At 43.3% G+C, this 25,486-nt stretch overlaps 1 protein-coding gene across 1 annotated transcript in view; it reads right to left on the bottom strand.

Annotated features, from left to right (window-relative positions):
- Nucleotides 1-457: 457 nt before the first annotated feature.
- LOC124593969 overlaps nucleotides 458-25,486 on the bottom strand; it is a 72,495-nt gene continuing 47,466 nt past the window's right edge. Inside the window, exons 4-6 of the mRNA XM_047132318.1 lie at nucleotides 16,093-16,268; nucleotides 10,069-10,268; nucleotides 458-2,478 (exon numbers count right to left, since the gene is read on the bottom strand). Coding sequence (XP_046988274.1) covers nucleotides 2,465-2,478; nucleotides 10,069-10,268; nucleotides 16,093-16,268 — 390 coding nt within the window. The 3' untranslated portion in view covers nucleotides 458-2,464. The remainder of the gene's footprint in view (nucleotides 2,479-10,068; nucleotides 10,269-16,092; nucleotides 16,269-25,486) is intronic.

The following is a 25,486-nucleotide window of genomic DNA, read 5'->3' as shown; positions in this document are numbered from 1 at the left end:
GTGAACGTTAACATTTAAGTCCACGGAACACTACGCGATGTAATGTGTTCTGCGCGCCGCACGCTGCCTGTAGTTTCGCTTCAACCCCAGTGTGAGTCCGCACGACGTTACATAAGCTCCGAAGAACGGACGGGTAAGTATGTTCCAGGGTGCCACAGTTTGGTTCGCCTCTGCTGTCAGTGTCTTTTTGTGGTTAAAGGCGTATGGAAGAAAGCTGTACCTGGCACTTACCTTATGTGCAGTTTCTGGTTCCATTGTATCCAACAACTCGTACTCCTTGAATATCACGAAGTTCACTGTCAATTTTATTGGTACTTGGTGGAGTGATGACTGCTGTAACTTGACAGTTTCTGAAAATCAGATCTATCTAGTACAGTTTATGTCAGGGTGTTGAGTTGGAATGGATATTAAATTCACACAGTCGCTGACTCAGTTTTTATTTGAACAAATGGGCGAAAGTTTATTGATAACATATAACACTTAGTTGCATCTATAATGCCGTTATAGATTAATTTGTGGCAAGACGTGTGCCCTTTAGTTCAGCTTCTGGCGCATGTGTTTTCTACCCCAATACTATTTGTATAAATGTCTTTTTAAATAGCCTTCTTACTTGCTTAAGACTAACACACTACATGCGCAATACTTTTTAACGTCTTCTACAGTACCTCGCTGTATCTCCCACTCATCAAGTCAACATCTTGCTAACAATCGCCATTACTCAAAACTTTTCGTTCACTTCAGACTACATTTCACACATTTAATTATTAGAGTCGTTTACTATTTCTAGACGGACGTACCTTGTACAAATAAGCACGCGATTGTAAATAAAGGGTAAATTATAAAACTGTGGCACTGGCTCACGGTATTCATCACAGTTAATTTTATTTCACCAGCTGGACCGTGTCTTTATATTTGATCACAGGCTTTAGTGGAGTCTACAATTAAGACACTTCTTAAAGAAGAATACACACGGGGATTAAAACGAGGATTCTGCAGGCAGAGACCGTTCCTTCTTCATCCTCGCCAGATTTCTCTCCGCTGCTGAACACAGTTCCAGCCCTGGACCGACCGCGTCTCGGTTAAACCATCCCAGTACTCTGTCCCTGAGCAGAGGCAGTGTTGTTCCGTTGCAAATGAAAAAAACGAACAGCACTGGCCCCTGCATCATCGTAGCTATGTGCACGTAGTACACGAACTGTGCAATACCTTGTGCCTGGTGGAACCCAATTCTAATAATCACACCTATACCACTTAGGATAACAGTCTTCACTGACATAAACAGAACATCTTTCTTTGAGCCAAATTTATTTTTACTGTAAATTTTGAGTTGGCGCATGGAGTTCCGAGTACGTATGTACATGTACCCCACTAGTCCGAGGCAAACCAAATTAAAAGCTATCGAAAGTGAAATTCCCACGAGCAATATTATTCGACTGTGGAACAAATAATACTTACTCGTTTTTTCCAAGGCAACACATGCTGCACATACTACACTCCAGGATATTAGAGCATACAGCGCCTGACGACAGAATACTTTTCTTGCTTCAGCAGGTAGTAGGTCGTTAGGAAGCCTCAGGTGACGAATGCACGCGTACATTTGGTAGCAGAATGAGTTTAGCCAGACGCAGCCGAGAAGTGTGAGGGCGCTATCGATTAGCACCGCCGTAGATAAATCAGGCACACCTGCCATACGATACACGACCTCAGAACACAGGATCTGGATTATACCCGTGATCTGAAAGCACAAGAATATTTTTCCGGGTAAATTACGTAAGTGGGGAAGGTACGTGTATACTCCGGCAGCCAAAAATCGGAAAAGAATATTTACTGCTATAAATGAAATTTCTAAAAGTTGTAAGTTGTCGATTTTAAAGTCCTTGTATTTCAAGGTGGCATTGTTCAAACTGTCTTTGTAGCTCAGTGTTATTTCTGTTGGCTTTCCATCCCCTTCGAAATCACCTTCTCTCCACATTTGATTGAACATCTTTACGTACGATCCATCCGCATGAAGTCCGACGACACATTTCTCGGCAGGCTTAAGGGAGAAAAAGTCGCGACACTTCATGAACAGAATAGCTCTGGAAACAGAGCAGATTGCATCCGTAGCGTTCGATCCCAGACATGATTGGTCATCAGGATTATCGAAATAGCAGCGAGCATCGTGTACAGACCGTAACATACTAAAGGGTACGTCCTGACAAATGCTGAACGAGTTGGCAGCCATCCAGGCCAAGAGGCAGAGGTTGACGTTCGCCCTCTGCGTGTAGGCCAGGTAGCTGGTGACGGGTAAGTAGGGCGACCTCTGCACCATGTCATTCCACAGCTGCACGCGACAACGCTCGCGCTGCTCGGTGGCCTCCGGTGGCAGGTCTTCCAGTGGACACGTGGGGTGGTCCAGCGCGTTGGCCAGCACCTGCATGCAGCCAGTATCCACGTACAGCGTAGCGTTGCTTCTGTCCTCCAGCTACCACTCCTCATCTGCAAAATAATCACTGGAAATAGGTGGTGCTCACACACTAAAGGTAGCGAAACTTCAGCTCTCCTCGATAACACTGGCGGTTGCTTAACTGAATCATCTGTGATCAATGTTTAGAATATGTCGCCACCAACAAACATACAGGTATTACCGAAAATGTAAGGCGGTAGGTCAACATACACTACTGACCATTAAAATTGCTACACCACGAAGATGACGTGCTACGGACGCGAAATTTAACCGACAGGAAGAAGATGCTGTGATATGCTAATGATTAGCTTTTCAGAGCATTCACATAAGGTTGGTGCCGGTGGAGACGCCTACAACGTGCTGCCATGATGAAAGTTTCCAACCGATTTGTCATACATAAACAGCAGTTGACCGGGGTTGCCTGGTGAAACGTTGTTGTGATGCCTCGTGTAAGGAGAAATACGTACAATCATGTTTCCGGATTGTAGCCTACCGCGATTGCGGTTTATCATATCTACATCTACTCTTCATCTACGTCCATACTCCGCAAGCCACCTGACGGTGTGTGGCGGAGGGTACCTTCAGTACCTCTATCGGTTCTCCCTTCTATTCCAGTCTCGTATTGTTCGTGGAAAGAAGGACTGTCGGTATGCCTCTGTGTGGGCTCTAATCTCTCTGGTTTTATCCTCATGGTCTCTTCGCGAGATATACGTAGGAGGGAGCAATATACTGCTTGACTCTTCGGTGAAGGTATGTTCTCGAAACTTCAATAAAAGCCCGTACCGAGCTACTGAGCGTCTCTCCTGCAGAGTCTTCCACTGGAGTTTATCTGTCATCTCCGTAACGCTTTCGCGATTACTAAATGATCCTGTAACGAAGCGCGCTGCTCTCCGTTGGATCTTCTCTATCTCTTCTATCAACCCTATCTGGTACGGATCCCACACTGCTGAGCAGTATTCAAGCAGTGGGCAAACAAGCGTACTGTAACCTACTTCCTTTGTTTTCGGATTGCATTTCCTTAGGATTCTTCCAATGAATCTCAGTCTGGCATCTGCTTTACCGACGATCAACATTATATGATCATTCCATTTTAAATCACTCCTAATGCGTACTCCCAGATAATTTATGGTATTAACTGCTTCCAGTTGCTGACCTGCTATTTTGTAGCTAAATGATAAAGGATCTATCTTTCTGTATATTCGCAGCACATTACACTTGTCTACATTGAGATTCAATTGCCATTCCCTGCACCATGCGTCAATTCGCTGCAGATCCTCCTGCATTTCAATACAATTTTCCATTGTTACATTGCTGCTCGTGTTGGTCGAGATCCAATGACTGTTAGCAGAGTATGGAATCGATGGGTTCACGAGGGTAATACGGGACGCCGTGCTGGATCCCAACGGCCTCGTATCACTAGCAGTAGAGATGACAGGCATCTTATCCTCATGGCTGTGACGGATCGTGCAGCCACGTCTCGATCCCTAACAGATGGGGACGTTTGCAAGGCAACAACCATCTACACGAACAGTTCGACGACGTTTACAGCAACATGGACTATCAGTTCGGAAACCATGGCTGCGGTTACCCTTGACGCTGCATCACAGACAGGAGCGCCTGCGATGATGTACTCAACGACGAACCTGGGTGCACAAATGGCAAAACGTCATTTTTTCGGATGAATCAAGGTTTTGCTTACAGCATCATATGGTCGCATCTGTGTTTGGCGACATCGCGGTGAATGGACATTGAAAGCGTGTATTCGTCATCACCATACTGGCGATGGTATGGGGTGCCATTGGTTACACGTCTCGGTCACCTCTTGTTCGCATTGACGGCACTTTGAACAGTGGACGTTACATTTCAGATGTGTTACGACCCGTTGCTCTACTCTTCATTCGATCCCTGCGAAACCCTACATTTCAGCAGGTTAATGCACGGCCGCATGTTGCAGGTCCTGTACGGGCCTTTCTGGATACAGAAAATGTTCGACTGATGTCCTGGCCAGCACATTCTCCAGATCTCTCGCCAACTGAAAACGTCTGGTCAATGGTGGCCGAGTAACTGGCTCGTCACAATACGCCAGTCACTACTCTTGATGAACTGTGGTATCGTGTTGAAGCTGCATGGGCAGCTGTACCTGTACACGCCATCCAACCTCTATTTGACTCAATGCCCAGGCATATCAAGGCCGTTATTACGGCCAGAGGTGGTTGTTCTGGGTACTGATTTCTCAGGATCTATGCATCCAAATTGCGTGAAAATATAATCACATGTCTGTTCTAGTATAATATATTTGTCCAATGAATACCCGTTTATCATCTGCATTTCTTCTTGGTGTAGCAATTTTAATGGCCAGTTGTGTATTTAGATGTAGGCGGCGGCACTAGTGGGCTATACCGATTTGCAGAGGGTTGACGGCTGGTGGAAGCTGGAGCTAAATTTAAATCAAAGTTAACTATTGAAACCAAATAGCTAGACAGACCTGCTGCTGTTCTATTACGCCGCTGAAGAAAAATGACTGGAAAGAGCACCAATCGTCAAAAATGTGGGTGTAAGCATCCACATCGTTGTGAATTTCTTCCATTATGTTAGTGTGCCATTTTTCATTGTTGTGATAGCTTTCTACACAGACAGCCATCAATCGAACAGTGCCGTTGCAACATGATGGAATTTTAAGAGAATTATCAGGGTCCGGAATTTGCTAGAGACGTCTAGAGCCAGCCTTGCTCACCAAAATCAGGTAGATGGAAATGATATGTATCGAAGACTGGAAGATCCTGAATGGTGAAAATATGGGTGATAAGCGATACTCTGACAAAACGGGGGCAGAGAGGTTATCTCTTTACCGCTCCGTCCAAGTGTCGGGAGCGAACATATTTCTCCCACCCACATACCATTCACGAAGTGAGTGCAATGAGGCAATTGCTGCGTTGTACAACAATATACCGATAGTTGAAGTATTTGAATTGAGGAATTGTTGAAGGTGAGAATATGGGAAGGACAAGCAGTGTTATCCACGAAGGAACAGCCCTCGTATATTAAAGGCCGTTGAAGTCCCGCCTGCACTGTGAAGGGATGGAATAAAAAATTATGTTTTTAGTATTGTTCCGTAGCGCTTTTTCATTATCTTTGACGCTGGTCGCTTGTCGGTTCTCCCATTTGGTCGGCGAATGTTATGGCTCGATTGACTGCGTGAGATGTAAAGGAGCAGGCTAGGACGGTCATTTCGTCCGTGTGATTAAGTACTGATCCCCTGCTTCTATTGGTTGTACCTCCTAGTTATGTAACAGAGGCGGAGTAGTGGTTTCATTAATTTTCACTGTCCTGGGTTTCAGTTTAAAGATAGAATTATGTTGACCATACGAACCGAAGAAGGGATCGGTTGGTAGGACATGTTCTGAGGCATCAAGGGATCACCAATTTAGTATTGGAGGGCAGCGTGGAGGGTAAAAATCGTGGAGGGAGACCAAGAGATGAATACACTAAGCAGATTCAGAAGGATGTAGGTTGCAATAGGTACTGGGAGATGAAAAAGCTTGCACAGGATAGAGTAGCATGGAGAGCTGCATCAAACCAGTCTCAGGACTGAAGACCACAACAACAACAACAACATACGAACCGCAACTGGTGCCAAGGTTGATTTATTTTAAAAAGAAAAAAAATCCTTACTTTACGTAGTTGGAGTTGTCTTACATTGATGCTTCCCAAAACTTGCTGACTCGGCAAGTACTGTCACCCTTGGCTGTGAATTTGTTTTTTCTCTTTTTTATTAATGTTACAGAGTGGGCCACATTTTGTGTGTGTCATGTCGAGTGTTGCCTTAGGCGTTGTCGTTGTCCATTGCAGCCAGGCGTGACAACCTCTCTGAAGGTTGTCATAGTCAGATTGTACCATAATTGAAGTGCTGTAAGATACCAAGAAAGCGCTTTCTTTTTGAATTATAGTTCGTAAGTCGTACTATTTTAAATTGAAAGAGTAAAGAATTCTATTTCAACTGGGCCCATCCAGCGGATTCGATAAATTAACCCGTCGTCTAAAAGATTATCTCTACATTTTGATTAAAGAAATTTTTTGAAACTGTGTTTTGATTACAGTTTCTCTTTCAGAAGGGTCAATTGAATGTTTCAAGCTCAATTTGTTTATGATTCATGAAATTATTATTATTGGACTTAAGTTCTAAATTTCGTTTCAAATATTGCTCTACTTGCAATACCCCCCCCCCACCCCGTTAACATTAAAAATGTCTTGTAAATACTGCTAACTTCTTTTGAAATGAGGCATATGTATGTATACACATACTTTCTATGCACTGTGTTTTTTAACATTTTTATGGACTAAGCATCGGTTGTAGCAGTCTGGATGTCAATGTTGTTACCAGTGTGCAACACTGTTATGTATTGGTAAATAAGGAATGCTGTTATATTGTATCCTCGGTTGGGTTCGTACGTTCCACTCCAGCAGCCCTGTACCTTGTGTCACCTATCAAATACATCTCTTCATTGTAATTTCTTTCACGTATAATGTGCGAGTGATTTAGAACAACCAGATATTGATGAGTGGGTCACTCCCTTTTCTCTCTATTTTAAAGCACCATACTGACTGTGCTAAATCAGCAACACGTCTATAAGCGCTTTAAATTTTGTGCAAATCATGCAGTGAGAGATAATATTCTTCTGCGAGGGTTGTGTGCCTGAAAATGGATGGACTTATATCTTAACAGGTCGAATAAATTTACATTGTTTACTCCTAGATAAAGTTATCTGAATAAAGTACTGGCACCGCTCTGCAGCTCAAAAGTTTTGATCGACAGACCGACGTTCTTTCCATCCACCAAAAAGAAACAACCAGCAAAGAAAGCAGGTTGTAACGTGTTTGTATTATCCTCTAAATGATGATCAGTAGTAAACGACACTGGACGAATTGCCTGAAGCACCTTGCTGCATCAAGCTAAAGAGACAAAGGACTCCAATGTTCGTCCTTCGGTGACTTGTGGAAGAAAACATTAAACATTTCTAACACAGCGTTAACTTGTAATTTAGTATTTTCTTTCAACCGCTTAATTAATGAGTGTAATTGCATAATTACATTACTTCAACAGTTATTATCACTGCTCTGAAAAGTTGGAGTAGGGTGAATCAAATGCTGTAGTCTTTATTAGTGACTGAGAATTCTGGGTGGATAGTGTACATTCTTCCGTAAGTTTGGTCTGTCTATAAATGGATGGACTGACATCTTAAAAGGCAGACTAAATTTACGTTGTTCACTCGCAGATAAGAAACAGTGAATGAAGATATGGAATTACTCTGCAACATAAAAATTATAACCGGGAGGGAGACATCCCACCCATGCCCAATTCACGAATGGTATAAGCTGCAGACGAAAAACGAATATGCTCGACTACTACTAGGAGTGACAAGGCGTATATCTGATCGCTACCACAGTGAAACTTGAAACGAGAGGAAAGCCACCTACTGGATTTGGAACGTCAGTTCAAATGTAATTCATTTATCAACGATCGGTGGGTCGGAATGACGGAAAAAATACTAGAACTGTCATAGCGTAAATGAACGTGAATTTTCGAAGAGCAAATGAAGTCACATATCTTTGGAAACGTGTACAAGGTTTCAGGAGAGATGTAAATTTACACGTATGGTCTGCTCGAATATATAGGACAAAGGAGGTGGCCAACCCATTTTTTAAAATTGTGATAGTTGTGAGAGGGTTCTATAGAGTCAGACAGAGGTGCGCTATCTCGCATTCGGAGATGAAGAGCAGAGCATCCGTATGCGACCAGTCGCAACGGGTCACACATAGCGCCTTTGTCTTTACGCGCACTGTTTGCGGAGGGGCGGGAAAGGGCATTGCACATGCGAGCAGCCAATGATCGAGATGCCTTATTACACGCAAATGTTCCGGGACGTGCAATGCGGTGGAGACGCACTCTGTTCTGCAGTATGATACGGATCACTGTGCGAAGTACGGAATTTTATTGCTTTATATGTTTTTGAGAGGCCGCTGCACTGTGCAATGTTTAGTTAAACACAAACGTTGTAATAATTCACATACCATCCTGGTAGTTATCTCAAGGCAGTATTACATTGCGAAGCAGCGGTGGCAGTTACTGTTAAATACGGTAGGCGGCCGCTAAAATATAAGGACTCCGCCAGTCCATTGCGGGTTTCGCGGTTGGTAGGACACGTTTTGAGACGTCGACGGATCACCAGTTTAGTACTGGAGGGAAGAGTGTCGGGGTTAAAGATCGTAGAGGGAGACCTGTGGTCTTGCAGTGTTAATCACCTAATCACTTGAATGTTTTCATGAAATTTCGTATATATATATATATATATATATATATATATATATATATATATATATATATATATATATATATATGGCGGCGCATTTACGGGGCGTCGCAGTGATGGGATTTGAAGACCAAGCCAAGTAGAGGGACGGCTTATGGCGAACGCGACCTCAGCGCCTCTGCCGCCGCGAGCGTGTACTGCACCGCATGGTCCAGTACCTCGCGCTAGACCTTCTCGCATAAACTTTGTAAATCGGTTCTGCGCCACTACTACTGGTGTACATGATACAATCTTGTCACAGTTAAGGCTATTAACAGTTATAAGGACACAAATTAACAATTTATCTTCCGCAGCTGACTATTTAATTAGAAACCGAGAAATTACTCATTAAAGAAAAATTGAAAATATGGGAAATCTTAGATGCAGGTCACGTATGTGACATTGGAAACACTACACCATTTACCATTTTAACAAAAAATGTAATTTAGGTGTGGAGCTGTTGTGTTACAGACCCGAAGTTTGATTTTAAACCAAATTATATATAGGGTGTTAAAAACTACGTGTACAGAATTTTAGTATGTTAAGAGCAAATAAAAAATATTTTTGTGTGATAAATAAGACGCATTTGCACCGCATTCCCTTCAGATGATTTTGATGAGAGGGATGTTCAGAGTCGATGTTTACACTGAAGTGTTATCAATTTTATTCAAGAAATGTTGCTGATGTGTAATGGATTGTATCTTGTGGAGCGAGATGAAGCTTTTGATGTAGAAGACACGGTCAGATACTACAGAAGAGCAGGCAGGCCGTTTGACTGAGGCTGTAGCCATTATTTCCGAATCGCCTGATTGTTTTGAGTGCACACATGGCAGTTGAGAATTAATGTAAACTTTCGTTATTTTCAGCAACATTTCTAATAGATTATTCATCAAAAGGCAGTTTGAACACTATCCCTGAACATCACTAGAGTCGAATCCTTCGCCGTGTGGACATGGTGCAACTGAGTTTTTTTAACATTTCAGATCAATCAAAAATTTTGTGCACGTTGTTCTTCTACACCACGCATATCACAGGAGTCAATAGTACGTCGGAACGAAGTAGTCAGCTTAAGGTAGACACAAAGACGCCAACCAAACGAAGAACTGGCTATGAGAAGAACATCAGAAATTATCTTGCAGTGACCCAGAATGTCGCAGAAGATGTAAAAATGGATATTCACAGAATTTTTTATCATCATACCTCTAATTAGAACAGAGTCAGCAATCATCACTGCATGAACATGAACGAGTGGACGATTCTCTTTACTAAACTTACCTACAGTATTTACATAGTGAAAACTTGCACCGAGTACATGTTGAAACCAGAAGGTACGGAAGAAGGTGTACAGCGCGTCGGCGAGGCCGAACATTTGTGAAGCCCGTGGCTGTTGCTCCTTGCATAGCGCACCAAAGTCTTCACGGAAGGAGAGTTGCGGAACGTGATAGATCAGTAGGCGATGACTCAACAGCGGCAACCTGCAACATACATTTATATATAACACTAAATGATTTGATTCTTGCAGAACATTTTCTTTGTTCTCTGCTTATATATAGTTTTAGATGGTTTTAAATGAAAGTTATAGAAATTAAGTAGCAGAATTGCTACTGGTCCAGAATACATCTTATCTTTATATACGAATTGTAAGTGTATCGAAAGAAAGTGAACATGTGGCATTTATGTTAATGATATGAATGATTTGTTGACATTTTTGTAGATGAAGGTAATTTGCCTAGGTTTGTATAACGAATCACGCCCGTCCCTCACAGGTTTACTTCCACCAGTACCTCAGCTCCTACGTTTCAGACTTCACAGTTGATGTGCTGCGTGTCTTCCTGGACTAACATTACTGTAAGAGAGGGTGCCACAGAGTAATTGCCTACAGGATTGGTACCGTAATGGATTTTTCAGTCTGTAGCGGAGTATGCGCTGATCTGAAACTTTCGGTATCGAGTGCTTTGCAACTAACCCAGCGACTGAGGACAGCCACGACGCGGTATTCCTGCGTCTAATACTGGACATTTTGGCCTGTTTGCAACTCGATTTGCAGCGCTACAAGTTACCTGACATAAAGCACAAAGAATTAAAGCACCACTGTTACACACAAATGTTTGTTTACCAGGTTCAGAAAACATTTGTTTGGGGCATCGCTTCGTGAACAGTGCTGTGGGTCTCTTGTTTGACAGTGAAATTTGTTATAGGGAAACGGGTGATCATAAGATGGGCTTTCCGTGCATCGATTCGATGCATATGTATCAGATACGTCTTACGATGAGAACAAAAGGCTGAAAATCGACCTTGATATGTTAAAGAGCATTTAAAGGCGGTGCTAGAATAATTTTTTCCCTAGTAAATTTGCGACTGCGTTCCGCATAGACCTGCCAACGACGGGAAGCTACCATACTGCCAGATAAAATACGGATGAACTCGTATTTGTCGTAGAGTGGTCTCTGGATACCAGCATTACTTGAGGGCATCAGTGTCAATTAAAGAATGAAGGTCCATGGTAACGAATTCCGTATGATTTCTGGTTCCCAGTTTCTCCGGAAAGCAACCCTTTACAAGACAAAAATCAGATGGCTCTAAGCACTATGGGACTTAACATCTGAGGTCATCAGCCCCCTAGACTTAGAACTACTTAAACCTAACTAACCTAAGGATATAACACAGATCCATGCCCGAGGCAGGATTCGAAGCTGCGACCGTAGCAGCAGCGCGGTTCCGGACTGAAGCGTCTAGAACCCTCGGCCACAGCGGCCGGCATTTACAAGACTTTTAATGTCATGATGTTAAGGCTCACAAGTCAATTATCCATATAATGTATCCCAGTTGCAGCCCGTTGCGCTTCGACATACAGAACCATACTTACTCGAATAACAAGCTGGATACTCAGAATCTGTGACGTGATGATATTCATCTTTTGCATACCAGAGATGGAGGAAATAGGTGGATACTGACGTCAGTATGGATAATCATGTGTCTCCTCTATTTCTGTTTCACTTATGCCTGCCAACGACGAACGAAAGGACTGTCTTGCTTTTGTTTTCTTCCCTAAGCTTGGTGTTCTCGTTTTCTAATTGTTCTACACGCCCAGTCAGTTTTTCGTGTGACATTGCGCAATGTGTGAGTTTGTATTTCGAATACAGTACTTTTGCGACAGTAACCTTTGTGGTTATGCGGTATTTCTCATCAGTATGGCATATCATGTCCTCCAGTTCGTCCAACTGTACTTTACTTGTTTCTGAGTGATCGGAAGTTTTTGTGAAGTGCTTTGTTGCAATCTCTCTGTCACTTTTTGCCTCGTCCGTGTTACACAATGTGCAGATGACATACCTGGGCCCTGCTGTCCCGGTACTCACGCATACACACAGACGCCGTCGTTGCTGACGTCTCTGTTGTGTCCGCAGTCGTCGACGTCATACGCTGTTCAAAAAATGGCTCTTAGTACTATGGGACTTAACTTCTGAGGTTATCAGTCCCCTAGAACTTAGAACTACTTAAACCCAACTAACCTAAGGACAGCACACACATCCGTACCCGAGGCAGGACTCGAACCTGCGACCGTAGCGATCGCGCGGTTCCAGACTGTAGCGCCTAGAACCGCTCGGCCACCCCGGCCAGCTCATACGCTGTCTCTGCCGACGAAGACGATGTCCGGGTAACCTGCGGTGCGACAGCTGGTGGCGGTGTCGCAGTCTGTGTACGCAGCCTGTGTAGGGGGGGCGGAGAGCGACAATTAGACGCAGACGAATACGCGAGGAGTGTCTCATACTATCCCAGTAGCGTGCGCGCGGGTTGCAGTCACTCACAGTGAAAGTGATGCCACTACACGCAATCGCTAACCGAACGCTAACGTTACTGGATTGCGTTTTCCACAGGAAATACGTAATACAAACGGAGTGGACATTAACCCACTATCTACATGGCGGCCGTCTTGCCCATCAGTGATGATACAATATTGATTACAACAGTCAATTGAAGAGCACATGCGTTAGTGCACAAAGTGGCAATCAACAGAAGACGTAATAAATACTCGCCAGAAGGAGCTGAAGTGTCCAAATACACACATGCCTGGGTGACCACTATCATGGAAGACAACTGTCGACAATGTGCACAGAAAGGCTGCCCCCAGGGGTCAGTTCGCGATTCATAGTTTTGGCTAATTGCGCTAGAGCCATTACTACAACGTCACATGACTGTAGTAAATAAGTGGATTGCTAGTATTTTGAGACAGCCTACTGTAAACGGTGACACTAGAGCTATAGAAGATATCCGTAATCCTGCATGCTCGAATAGAAGGACCAAATCAAAGCTCTGTTGCCACCGTTGCACCTCTGCGACTCCTCATACACCTCCGGTTTTCGACTTTTCGCCGACATTGAACCGACCGTAATCATCGCAACTTACGCTAGCAGATCAGACCCTTCACCAGCAGTCACACAGTATGTGCAGATAGCCTTCTCAGTATCGGAACCCTATAGGTGCCCGAATTGTGATTTGGATAATATTGTATTTGCCGTGAGATGGTTAAGAAGGCGACTGCATATTATCTTTTCTAAAATTTTTGAGATTGCAGGCAAAACAATATCTCCCTATAATGTACAGTGAACCCAGATGTGGAGTACCAATTGGTTTCCTCAAAAACAGCCTTATTCTGCTACAAACCCAGTTAAATCATCTTTACACTGAATGCTTTATCCTGGGCATCTAGTTTATCACCCTAACAGTCTCCTGTGCCACTACCAATGTTTGTCCGAGTCATCCTATATCATTTCCGCGCTCACATTGGCCAACTCCACCTCTTTTTATTGATGCTGAGGTGTATGTCCACAGCAGTTCCCCTGCAGAACTTAACCAGGGGTGTACGGTGACCTCCTTCTCTTCAGGAGGCCTAGTCCGCTTCCGTAAGACACCCACCTCCAAATTGACTCCTGTGACAACTTACTCTGATGCTTAACTGAAGGAGCCCTTGATTCTATTGGAACCGACCACGACTCAACAGTCAGTTCTAATCTGCAGTCCATACCTTCAAACCTACGCCGCAATAACCCGCACAAAATAATCCAAGAGCACCAGTACAAAATCTTGGCTGCCTGCTCTATCCATACTCATACCAGAAGCAACCTTGTCACCGCCTACACCACGAAAATGCCTCCAACACTACTTCCTTCCCATCTGTCCACTTGGCTTTTCCTCTTCCCACTAGCTCTTGAAACATTCACAGAATCCCGCAAGTCCTGCGGCTCCTTCGTCCGGATCTTTTGTAAGTAGGCTGTTTAGGTTTTTATGTTGGTGACGTCACGTAGCGCTCTGTATTAAAATCGCTGACTACGCTGTGTGCAGTCTGTGGCTGGTTGGACCCATTTTTGGATTATTCGCTACTGTAGTGTTGGGCAGTTGGATGTGAACAGCCCTTAGCGTTGGGCAGTTGGAGATCAGACGCCAGCAGTGATAGATGTGGGGCGAGAGATGCCAGAGTTTTGAGATGTTAATATGAGCGGATGATCTGGATGTGTGTCCGTCAGAAAAAGGAAATTTGTCAAAATAGATGTCTAGATTTATACATAAATTATGACTTTTGAACACTATTAAGGTAAGTACATTGTTTGTTCTCTATCAAAATTTTTCATATGCTAACTATATGCCTATCAGTAGTTAGTGCCTGCAGTAGTTAGAATTTTTATTTAGCTGGCAGCATTGGGGCTCGCTGTATTCCAGTAGTTCGAGAAACGAAGATTTTGGTGTGGTAAGCGATTCATGGAGGGTATAGGTTATTGTTAGTCAGGGCTGTTCTTTTGTAGGGATTATTAAAAGTCAGATTGCGTTGCGCTAAAATATTGTGTGTCAGTTTAGAAATGATCAGAATGAGTAAAGAGAAAACTGTCTGAGTACGTTCAGTTTTACTCAGCTGTTTCTGTATCAAATAACGTAGAAGTTTACTAGCACGGTCTTTCTTTACATTCAAAGGGGAGGTTTCACTTTGACTAGGACACATTAACTCGCCACGGGCAGTTACAGAGACATGTCCAAAACATCCTTAATGCAAAAGATGCCTGGACTGTTTTAATTGAAAACCAACTATACACTCAAGTAAATATTGGAAAGCTTTCCATAGACTGTTAGAGTAGATACACTAAATAGCTGCTTATAATAAGCACCATTCAATATGAAATATTGGCATCCATACCTATTGTCACCAAAATTGTAATTGCAGTTACTTGAAAATGGCGATTAAGCCGAAGCAGACCGTCGTAAATAAAGATTACTTATTATAAGCATCTATTTGGTGTATCTACTTAACAATCAAATCGTTACTAGACATATATTACGCTGCTGTCCCTAAAGGAGAAAAATTTCCATAGACGTATTAGCTGCAATCCTCCCCACACTACCCACTCCTTCTCAACAATCAACATCGTGACATTTAACTAAAGTAAAATTTTCCGCCTCCAACGTGCAAGACACTTTCACAGTCGCTGACGATCCTAAATTCAGCATTCCATGGGTCATTCTGTCCACCAGTGGAGACACATAACAGTTTCCAATCTCCCCACCAATCTCCAATACTTCGCTCCCTGTGCTGTGACTAGTTTTTAAACACACTAATCGGAGCACAAGATGTGAATACCATGGCGACAGCTCATCCCTCCCCCTTCTGCCGACATCTTACCATTTTTTGTTTAATCTTAATGGGTGCTTTGTTTCTCCGTCTGCTGAGATTAACATGGCCTACTGAGTCTCTCCCTCGCCCTATTGGTGCCATTATCTAGGCTATGCGTGGTGTTACACGGTATTAGCGGTATTTCACCTGGGCATGACTAATTTTCTTTGCCACGTGTTCTGTCTCGTACGGATGTACTGTGGTGACGAAATACTTAGTTATCGTGTTCAGGTACCACAGGTGTTCCCAAGTTGTTATTGTTTCCATAAATTATGTAAACTTAGGTGGCATCCCACAACAACGATATTTGATAGTCAAAGTAGGAACACCATGCATTATAGTGGTATGTTGTGTTGATTTGCTGTGCTCATCTGCCGCCTAAATACGTAGTCCTTTTTCAGACAAAAAAACAAACCCAAAAACTGAAGACTAAACGAATTCCTAAAGATTTGTTAATGACTAAATCCTGTAACCGTCTCATTCACTGTTGTCCGTCAGTCACATTTCTTTACCCCGTCCTGAATTAGATTACCTTAGTGGCATGCATAACTGTAAAGACTACGCTCCAGGGGAAAAAGTGCAAGAAATATTCACGAATTATGGTAAGTTCCAGAAAGGTTTGAATGTACATTGTTTTATACCTTATTAAATACTCCTCAGTTCCGTTCTTGTCTTCTTCTATCTTGTATGTCGGCATCTGCTCCAAGATGGAATGTATGTCATGTACCCAATCCTTTAATTTCCCGTCTAGCATGTCCCTCACACTTTCCATGTCCTTAATCCATCCATCGAGTCGCTGAAGAGTCGTGTGGTTACCCTGTGACACACAGAAAATAGTTCAAATTACTTGCACTATATTCAGAAGCAGCAGTCATCATAACTTACAGGTACTGTCATTATATAACATTTAAATTATTGCTGGTGTATGACGATCCATTCAGTTTTGTGCAGCCATTACAAGATTAATGCAAAGTAAGTATCTAGCGATGTCTTATCAGCCACACAGAATCCTCAACCTGCAGAATCAGAAAAGAAAACTACAGATACTTTTAGGTAGTTAGAGTACAGACATTTAAATGTATGAATGCATGTCCTATCGGCAATGTGGTTGAATAAAATGTTCCAGGGCATCTAGAAGCGTCAAGTTCCTACATGTATAGACACACGTCACGGTAGGGATTCCGAGATTTTATTCAGAGATATGAACGATTTTCAAAAAGAGATAGTTGATTACTGCATCAAAACCTTACTCGTTAACAGTGCTGTGAGAAACATGTACACATGTTGTGACAATATGCATACGTAATGGTGGACAACAAGCACTCCATATCAGAAAGAGTTCCTCTGTTACTTTTGCCCATATTAAAGGTCAGTTAGATTCAAAATTTTGTAGCGTTTTCCTGTTGTCTTCCAGCTCACTTTTCCTGAAAATTTACGTTTGTTGTTGGGTGTCTGACGTGTATCATCTATTCCTTAATATGTCTGGAGTCTTGCAGATTTGGAGGCATAAAGAAAAGTTTATGGATTCAAGAGTTTCAGATGTGAAAAAATGAGCCCGTCCCAGTTGTCCTAACAGAGAAGCAAAATTAGAGATCTGTTGCATGGACTAAGATAACCAGTATGTACGGCGAATGTTCATCACAAAAAAGGTTATCGTCAAGAGCGCCAAGAGAAGTGTGGTAGGACCACTCTCGTTCTCTACATACGTGAACGATGTAAGTGGCAGGGTGAGCAGGAGTCTGCGAGGGTTTGCTGATGACGCTGTAGTCTACGAGAAAGTGTCGTCGCTGAGTGGCTGTTGGAAGAGGCACTATTACTTGGACAGAACTTCTGTTTGGTGTGATGATTAGTGGGCGGCTCTAAATGCAGAAAAATGTAAGCTAATGGAGATGAGTAAGATAAACAATCCAGTAATGTTCGAATAATTGTCTGTGGTGTGCTGATCGACACAGTTAAATACGTATTCAAATGGAACGAGCACATAAAGGCTGTCGCACGGAAGACGAATGGACGACTTCGGTTTATTGACAGAATTTTAAGTAACTGTAGGTGAACGCACATTCAACACTTCTGAGACCAATTTTTGAGTACTGCTCGATAGGACTTCCGTTAATTGGGAGAATTTTAGGCAACTGTAGCTGACCACATATTCAACTCTAGTGAGACCCATTCTTGAGTATTGCTCTGTAGTCTGAGATCCTCTCAGAGTCGGATTAAAGAAGAGGATCGAAGCAGTTCGGAGGCGTCCTGTTAGACTTGTTATCGGTAGGTTCGATCAGCACGCGACTGTTACGGATATACTCCGTGAATTCAAGACGATACGTTCTTTTCGGGAAACACGACTGAGAAACTTTAAAGAACACATTTACGACTGGCTGCAGATTGATTCTACTGTAACTAACTTCCATCTCATTTAATGACGGAAAAGGCAATATAAGAGAAATTAGGGTTCGTGCATAGGCACACAGACAGTGTATTCTCTCTCGCCCCATTTTCTCTTGCTCCATTTGTGAGCGGAACAGGAAAGGGAATGCCTAGCAATCTACATCTACATCTACATTTATACTCCGCAAGCCACCCAACGGTGTGTGGCGGAGGGCACTTTACGTGCCACTGTCATTACCTCCCTTTCCTGTTCCAGTCGCGTATGGTTCGCGGGAAGAACGACTGTCTGAAAGCCTCCGTGCGCGCTCTAATCTCTCTAATTTTACATTCGTGATCTCCTCGGGAGGTATAAGTAGGGGGAAGCAATATATTCGATACCTCATCCAGAAACGCACCCTCTCGAAACCTGGCGAGCAAGCTACACCGCGATGCAGAGCGCCTCTTTTGCAGAGTCTGCCACTTGAGTTTGTTAAACATCTCCGTAACGCTATCACGGTTACCAAATAACCCTGTGACGAAACGCGCCGCTCTTCTTTGGATCTTCTCTATCTCCCCCGTCAACCCGATCTGGTACGGATCCCACACTGATGAGCAATACTCAAGGTCGAACGAGTGTTTTGTAAGCCACCTGCTTTGTTGATGGACTACATTTTCTAAGGACTCTCCCAATGAATCTCAACCTGGTACCCGCCTTACCAACAATTAATTTTGTATGATCATTCCACTTCAAATCGTTCCGTACGCATACTCCCAGATATTTTACAGAAGTAACTGCCACCAGTGTTTGTTCCGCTATCATATGATCATACAATAAAGGATCCTTCTTTCTATGTATTCGCAATACATTACATTTGTCTATGTTAAGGGTCAGTTGCCACTCCCTGCACCAAGTGCCTATCCGCTGCAGATCTTCCTGCATTTCACTACAATTATCTAATGCTGCAACTTCTCTGTATACTATAGCATCATCCGCGAAAAGCCGCATTGAACTTCCGACACTATCTACTAGGTCATTTATATGAGATACCCTCCACCACGCACCATAGTGTGGCCTGCGGAGTGTGTATGTAAATGTAGCTGTGGAGCAGAACATGTATTCCATATAAGTTAACCCAAGTGCAAACTGCGCATTCTCTGTTACTGACACGGGACATCGGGGCGACCAAACTTCCGCTGCAGCCACTCTTCCTCGGCTGCTGGTCGCACAGCATACGTGGTAGTGGTAGTGCCTTGTGGAGTCTGCCGGCGGGTGTCAAATTAGGCACTGAGGCGTCCTCTGGTGCCTCAGTGGGGAGAGGAGTTTCAGTGGGAGGCGATCTGGTCCGGTTTCAGTTCCTTTTCCAATCAGAATTTAAACTTGTTAAAAACGTCCACATACACCACTAAGAAGATAACGTTCTTCCCGCGCACTGCTACGGTCGCAGGTTCGAATCCTGCCTCGGGCATGGATGTGTGTGATGTCCTTAGGCTAGTTAGGTTTAAGTAGTTCTAAGTTCTAGGGGACTGATGACCACAGATGTTAAGTCCCATAGTGCTCAGAGCCATTTGAATAACGTTCTTGGAAAAATTATAGGAGAGCTAGTCTGTGATGTACGTAGATCACATAGCGAGAAGGAGCCCCACAGTATTCAGTTTGAGAATGAGGATTCAGAAGAGATTCATATACCAAAGATAACGTAAGCTACTGTGAGCAAATACAATGATGGCAATGGAAAGTGTAGCACCATAAGGGACAAGTCCGACACTTTGTGGAGATGTTCATCACACAACGGGTATTAAACAATTAAACTTTCGTTCCATGTAGAGCTGATGACCATCATCAACGTCAATATGAGACGTGACACCCACGGACACAAATAACCTGTTCGTTCGTTGCAACATGGTGGTAATAGCCTCTGAGGTTTATCTTGTGAAAGTTTTTGCTGTACCACAAACTAATGCTGTGTCAGCTGAAGAGGTGGCCACGGTGGCCGAGTGCTTCTAGGTGCTTCAGTCTGGAGCCGCGCGACTGCTACGGTCGCAGGTTCGAATCCTGCCTCGGGCATGGATGTGTGTGATGTCCTTAGGTTACTTAGGTTTAAGTAGTTCTACGTTCTAGGGGCTGATGACCTCAGATGTTAAGTCCCATAGTGCTCAGAGCCATTTGAACTATTTTTTTGTCAGCGGAAGAAGGTTGCTGGTTTGAAATTACATTTCCTCCAATCCCACCCTAGACAAGCTTCATGGGTGACACGTCAGAGGACCGCGAAAACCTGCTAAAGATTGTACATTGGTCAAGGTATTTATAGTGTTAACTGGACTGTGGGATCTTGCAATATCCAGTTGGAATATCCTAATTGGGACCGTGGTCATGGATGTTACAGACATACCTAGATGAACTACCCCTTCTGTCATAACCTCAGCTCCCAATAATAACGGAATTTTTCCAATATATATCCTACTTTGATACAATTAATTACGTGACTGATATGTTACATACACATAAATATTTCAATTTCTTATCTAGACTAACTTTCACTGGCATTCGTTGTTCAGATTATTACTTTTAATGTGCTGATTTTTTTCAGTGTATGTAGTTTTCATGAACATTATCCTAATGAAAAGAAATGGGTAACTGAAGTTGGTAATGTAAAACATAAGGGTAAATTTCCAATTAACTTATCAGTAGATGTGGTAAGACTGATAGCATTGGTTATACAGACCGGAGTTCCAACCTTTCAGTAACGTATTCTAAATTCTGTGAAACTAATTAGCTTACCTGGTAATTAACATTAAAATTCATAAAAAATAATATTTTCGATTGCAGATTTTGGCTTTGCACCTACCTGTTAGATTCTGAAATTTGCTATTAAATTTTTGTTGATCTGATTTTCATGCACAACTTCTGCTAGTTCAGTAAATGAATAACCTATTACTAAGACTTATAATTTAGTATAATTTTCAATATCGCGTTTGCATTCGTAATTGAGGTACCGTACCAAAACAATGGCCCTGAGCACTATAGGACTTATCATCTGAGGTCATCAGTCCCCTAGAACTTAGAACTACTTAAACCTAACTAATCTAAGGACATCACACACATCCATGCCCAAGGCAGGATTCGAACCTGCGACCGTAGTGGACGCGCGGTTCCAGACTGAAACGCCTAGAACCTCTCTGCCACACCGGCCGGCAAGTGAGGTACCCCAACGTCGATGCAAAAAATATTGTCCTTAACCTTTCTAAATTTGTAGATCAGTACATGTTTAATAAACAAAACTTCTGTTAATATTTATAGTCAGTCTTGCATAGCAGTAGCCAGTGTAGGTGTTTCTGAAATGATTTTATGTAGTTCTTAAAATAACAGTCGGTTTAAGCGCGAGCGTTTAAATACTCAGACACCAGCCAAAGTAGTCAGTCCTAATTGTGCTGCGAAACAAGCAACACATGTGTCGACAAAGTCTGCAGTAGGGAAAGAAACACGTAACATTTGAATGCAAGTTTATTGAGAACATGCTAACATCTCTGAACTGACAAGCGGCAACCAACCTTTATGTTGCCAACACCTCCTTTCGAAACATACGCGTGTATGTATAGAGCGCTTTAACAACCACACATCACCTACGGCAACGCATCTGCGCATTATTCTCTTGTGAGTTAGTACACCGTTAACTATCCAACATATCAACCACTTCCTCTGGATTTATACAGTGATTGATTTAACATTTAAATCTTTCATTAAAGTGAATTTATGGAAAACATATCGTGTGCACTGTTGTTTTCATTATGCTATAATAGTGTCAAACTTTTATAGTGTTAACTGTTCATTGTATCACTTCAGTAGGACAGTGTAACTGTGTTTGGAGATTGCATTTAACTGTAAAAACAGAGTAGTGTACATCAGCTGGACGATCTTTGCAAATAGTTTTTAGCTATTTGAGTAAGACATCAAATCACGAGACTCCAAGGACTTGACAGGGTATGAAGGTAGGGAACCGTTTCAGTATTATAGCAGGTGAGCATTCAGCCTACTTCCAGCAGTAACCAAGTCAGTCCTGTCGGAATACATCCCCACACCACGATTCCAGGAGTTTGAGAGGTGTGAATCTCGAGAAACGCTGCATCCTACGACCTTCCGCCGGGTGGTCCACAGGCAGCTTTGCGTGTGTCTGGCCAACACACACAGATGTGATACTCATCGTGGAACACCACAGGAACCCAAGTCGGTGTCCGAGTTGACTCTGATCTTGCACATTGCAGGTATCTGTGCTGCGTTGTCAGCTGTGAACGACTGGTAACACTTTGGGATCTCAGGCAAGCTTCCAGCAATCTGCTGCCGACGGTTCGTGGTCATGCTCTGCCTGCACACCTCCCACCCGGATGGCAGCTGTTCTCATCCGTATATCCGTCAAAGCGTTTAGAACAGCCTGTCCTTGCCATGTCGGCTCTCTGGAGTGACCCACGGCTTTTCCTCCGCCATGCTGTCGTCCTGAGTCCATTTCGGTCTCGCACATTCTGCAGCCGACCTCTGTGCGCTCGGTCTCTATGACGGCCCCAGTTATTATGTCCCTCTAAAAGTCATGTAGAGCTCCGGGATCCTTACAGAGCTGAGACCAGCACCGGAAGGAGCATCGTATTGGTTACACAGAGTTTGTAGCCGGCCGGTGTGGCCGAGTGGTTCTAGGCGCTTCAGTCTGGAACCGCACGACCGCTACGGTCACAGTTCGAATCCTGCCTCGGGAGCCCGCATCTCGTGGTCGTGCGGTAGCGTTCTCGCTTCCCACGCCCGGGTTCCCGGGTTCGATTCCCGGCGGGGTCAGGGATTTTCTCTGCCTCGTGATGGCTGGGTGTTGTGTGATGTCCTTAGGTTAGTTAGGTTTAAGTAGTTCTAGGTTCTAGGGGACTGATGACCATAGATGTTAAGTCCCATAGTGCTCAGAGCCATTTGAACCATTTGAACCTGCTTCGGGCATGGATGTGTGTTATGTCCTTAGGTTAGTTAGGTTTAAGTAGTTCTAAATTCTAGGGGACTGATGACCTCAGATGTTGAGTTCCATAGTGCTCAGAGCCGTTTTCTTTGAACAGAGTTTGTACACATCGTTTAGTTTACTTTATCCTAACTTACTTCTCAGTAGACTAGTGTTTACTAACTTACTCTAAGATTTTCGCATAAATCTTAATGCATGTCTTTCTGTGAAGCAACTTTCATGGGTACCTTCCTGCCACCAGAGGCGCCACATCACGTGACTTGGTTTTAGCTTCCTTTTAGCACACTGCGTGTAGTTAAGATCAGTGCTTTAGAGTTTGGGTATTTATTTCCCCCAACAACTTTTATGTAACCAGTGTTCTTCTACAAAGTAAGGAGATATCTATTTTCTGTTGAGAAATTTGTTTCCGTTTGAAGAACTTGCGAACTTTGACTGTCATGATAACTCTGTAGAGCAGCTTTTAGGGTTCGCTTACTCTACTTGTTTATATTTTATGCTTTACGCCCATACCAACCTCAGTAGTGTCCCAGTCTGGTACTTTTCTCTTTTGCGAGGGTCTGTTTGTACTTTCTCACCTACTCCTGACAGCCTTACGTGTATTTTCGACCTATTATTCGGTTTTCTTATGCAGGACGATACGGATAGTGACTGTGTTTATTGTGGGCGGACACGAGGAGAATCACAAGCTGTCAGTAAACAGGTGGAAGCCGCACTGTCGACGGCCGACAACCTCCCGGCAGCTGCTCAGGGCTGCAGCGACAGTGGGTCGTCGGTGGCGACACCTGCGACATCTCCGGTGCCGCTGCAACACCTGCGGATCTGGCCGTCTCTGTGTCTTCAGTTACACAACATGTGACTGGTCCGTTTTTACTCCAGAGTGAGTGGTGGACAGACATGAACGAGGGCGCTGCGTTACAGAACGTACGTGTGAAACCACGATCACAGCGCCCCATGCGGCAGAAAAGCCGCATTGCCACATCGGCCCCACGTCGGCGCAGCGTGCTGTTCCGCCTCGACAACGGAGACGAGGAGACGCCCGTCCGAGGGAGGCGCGTCATGACACGCAGAGTGCCGTAAACAGTCCCAATATATGAGGTACTTTCTTATATGTTCCATAGATCACCTCAACGATTATTTTATCAAAATGATGTGAGGCGAAACATTTTACAGGATACGTATACACAATTAACGTCAAAATTACCGAAAACATTATTTTTTAGTCCTACTCACGCGACTACACTTGATTTTTTTTAAAGGCTACCTGTTTTTAAATAGAAATTTGTACTTGGTGTAGGAGAAATTGCCCTGGGAAAATGACTTTAAATTTGATTTAAAACTTGCTTCGCTGCTTGTCAGGCGTTTATTGTTATTGCGCAAATGATCAAAAATATTTGTTGCTACGTACTGAACTCCTTCCTGAGCCCTTGACAACTTTAACAAAGGCTGATCAACTTCGTTTTTACCCCTAATGTTGTACACAGATACAACACGGGTCTTCTGAAACTGTGATGGATTATTTATGACGAATTTACTTCGCGAGTATACTGTACGTATTATGACCTTGCAGTTAAAATGCCTAACTCTTTCAATAGGTTTGTACATGACGTCAGTGGGCGAAAACCACACACTATTATTACTGCTCTCCTTTATGCAGTCAATACTTTCCGTCTAAGTGATGAGTAACCATACATTACTAAGTGGAAATATATCAAATATGTCAGGAGATTCATTCGTTTATTTCCAAGCCTAGCAATTATATGAAGAGCAAAGGTAGCTGAACCAAAGTGTTTGAGGAGCTCGGTAATATGCAACTTTCAGTTGAAGATTTCATCAGTACGTTCACCCAGCGATTTGCAGACTTTACCCTATTTACTGGTTTATACATGTGCTGCATCAGTTTTTCATATGACTCTGTTTGTCTTATAGTACTGAATTTTGTGCATTCAAAATGTAGAACAATCAGTTTTCAAAGATGCACGCAGTAATACTTTCTAAAACATAATTAACAATCTCTTGTGTTGCTTTCTCTCTCTAATGCGATCGATAATAACGCTAGAACGGTCTACAAAAGTATCAATTTTGCTTGTTCCATGTTAAGAAGAACGTAATTCGTATGTATAGCGAACAGGAATAATCCTGAGGGACACCCTTTGTGCTTTCCCCAGAGTCACTAACATTTTCTACCCATTTGAACATTATTCGAATTATTCAGGTCAACATTTGCATTCTGTTTCTTAGGTATGATTGAAACCAGCTGTGTCCAAAGCCATAACTTCTATGACACTTCAGATTTTCCAAGAATGTAACATGATCTGCAAAAAAATGTTTCAAATGGCTCTGAGCACTATGGGACTTAACTGCTGTGGTCATCAGTCCCCTAGAACTTAGAACTATTTAAACCTAACCAACCTAAGGACATCAAACACACCCATGTCCGAGGCAGGATTCGAACCTGCGACCGTAGCGGTCTCGCGGTTCCCGAATGTAGCGCCTAGAACCGCTCGGCCACTCCGGCCGGCTGATCTGCACAATGAAATACCATGGAAAGGTCACAAAAAAATGCCAACTGGCGAAATGTTATAATACACACGTCAAAAAAGTTTTGCACCACCCCGGTTCCCAGAACTCCTGAAGACAGACGTTGACTGTAGATATTGTATCATACACACAGTCCATTTGACTG

Source organism: Schistocerca americana, chromosome 2, assembly GCF_021461395.2.
Source record: "Schistocerca americana isolate TAMUIC-IGC-003095 chromosome 2, iqSchAmer2.1, whole genome shotgun sequence".
Lineage (NCBI taxonomy): Eukaryota > Metazoa > Arthropoda > Insecta > Orthoptera > Acrididae > Schistocerca > Schistocerca americana.
This window is presented reverse-complemented; position numbering and strand designations above follow the sequence as displayed.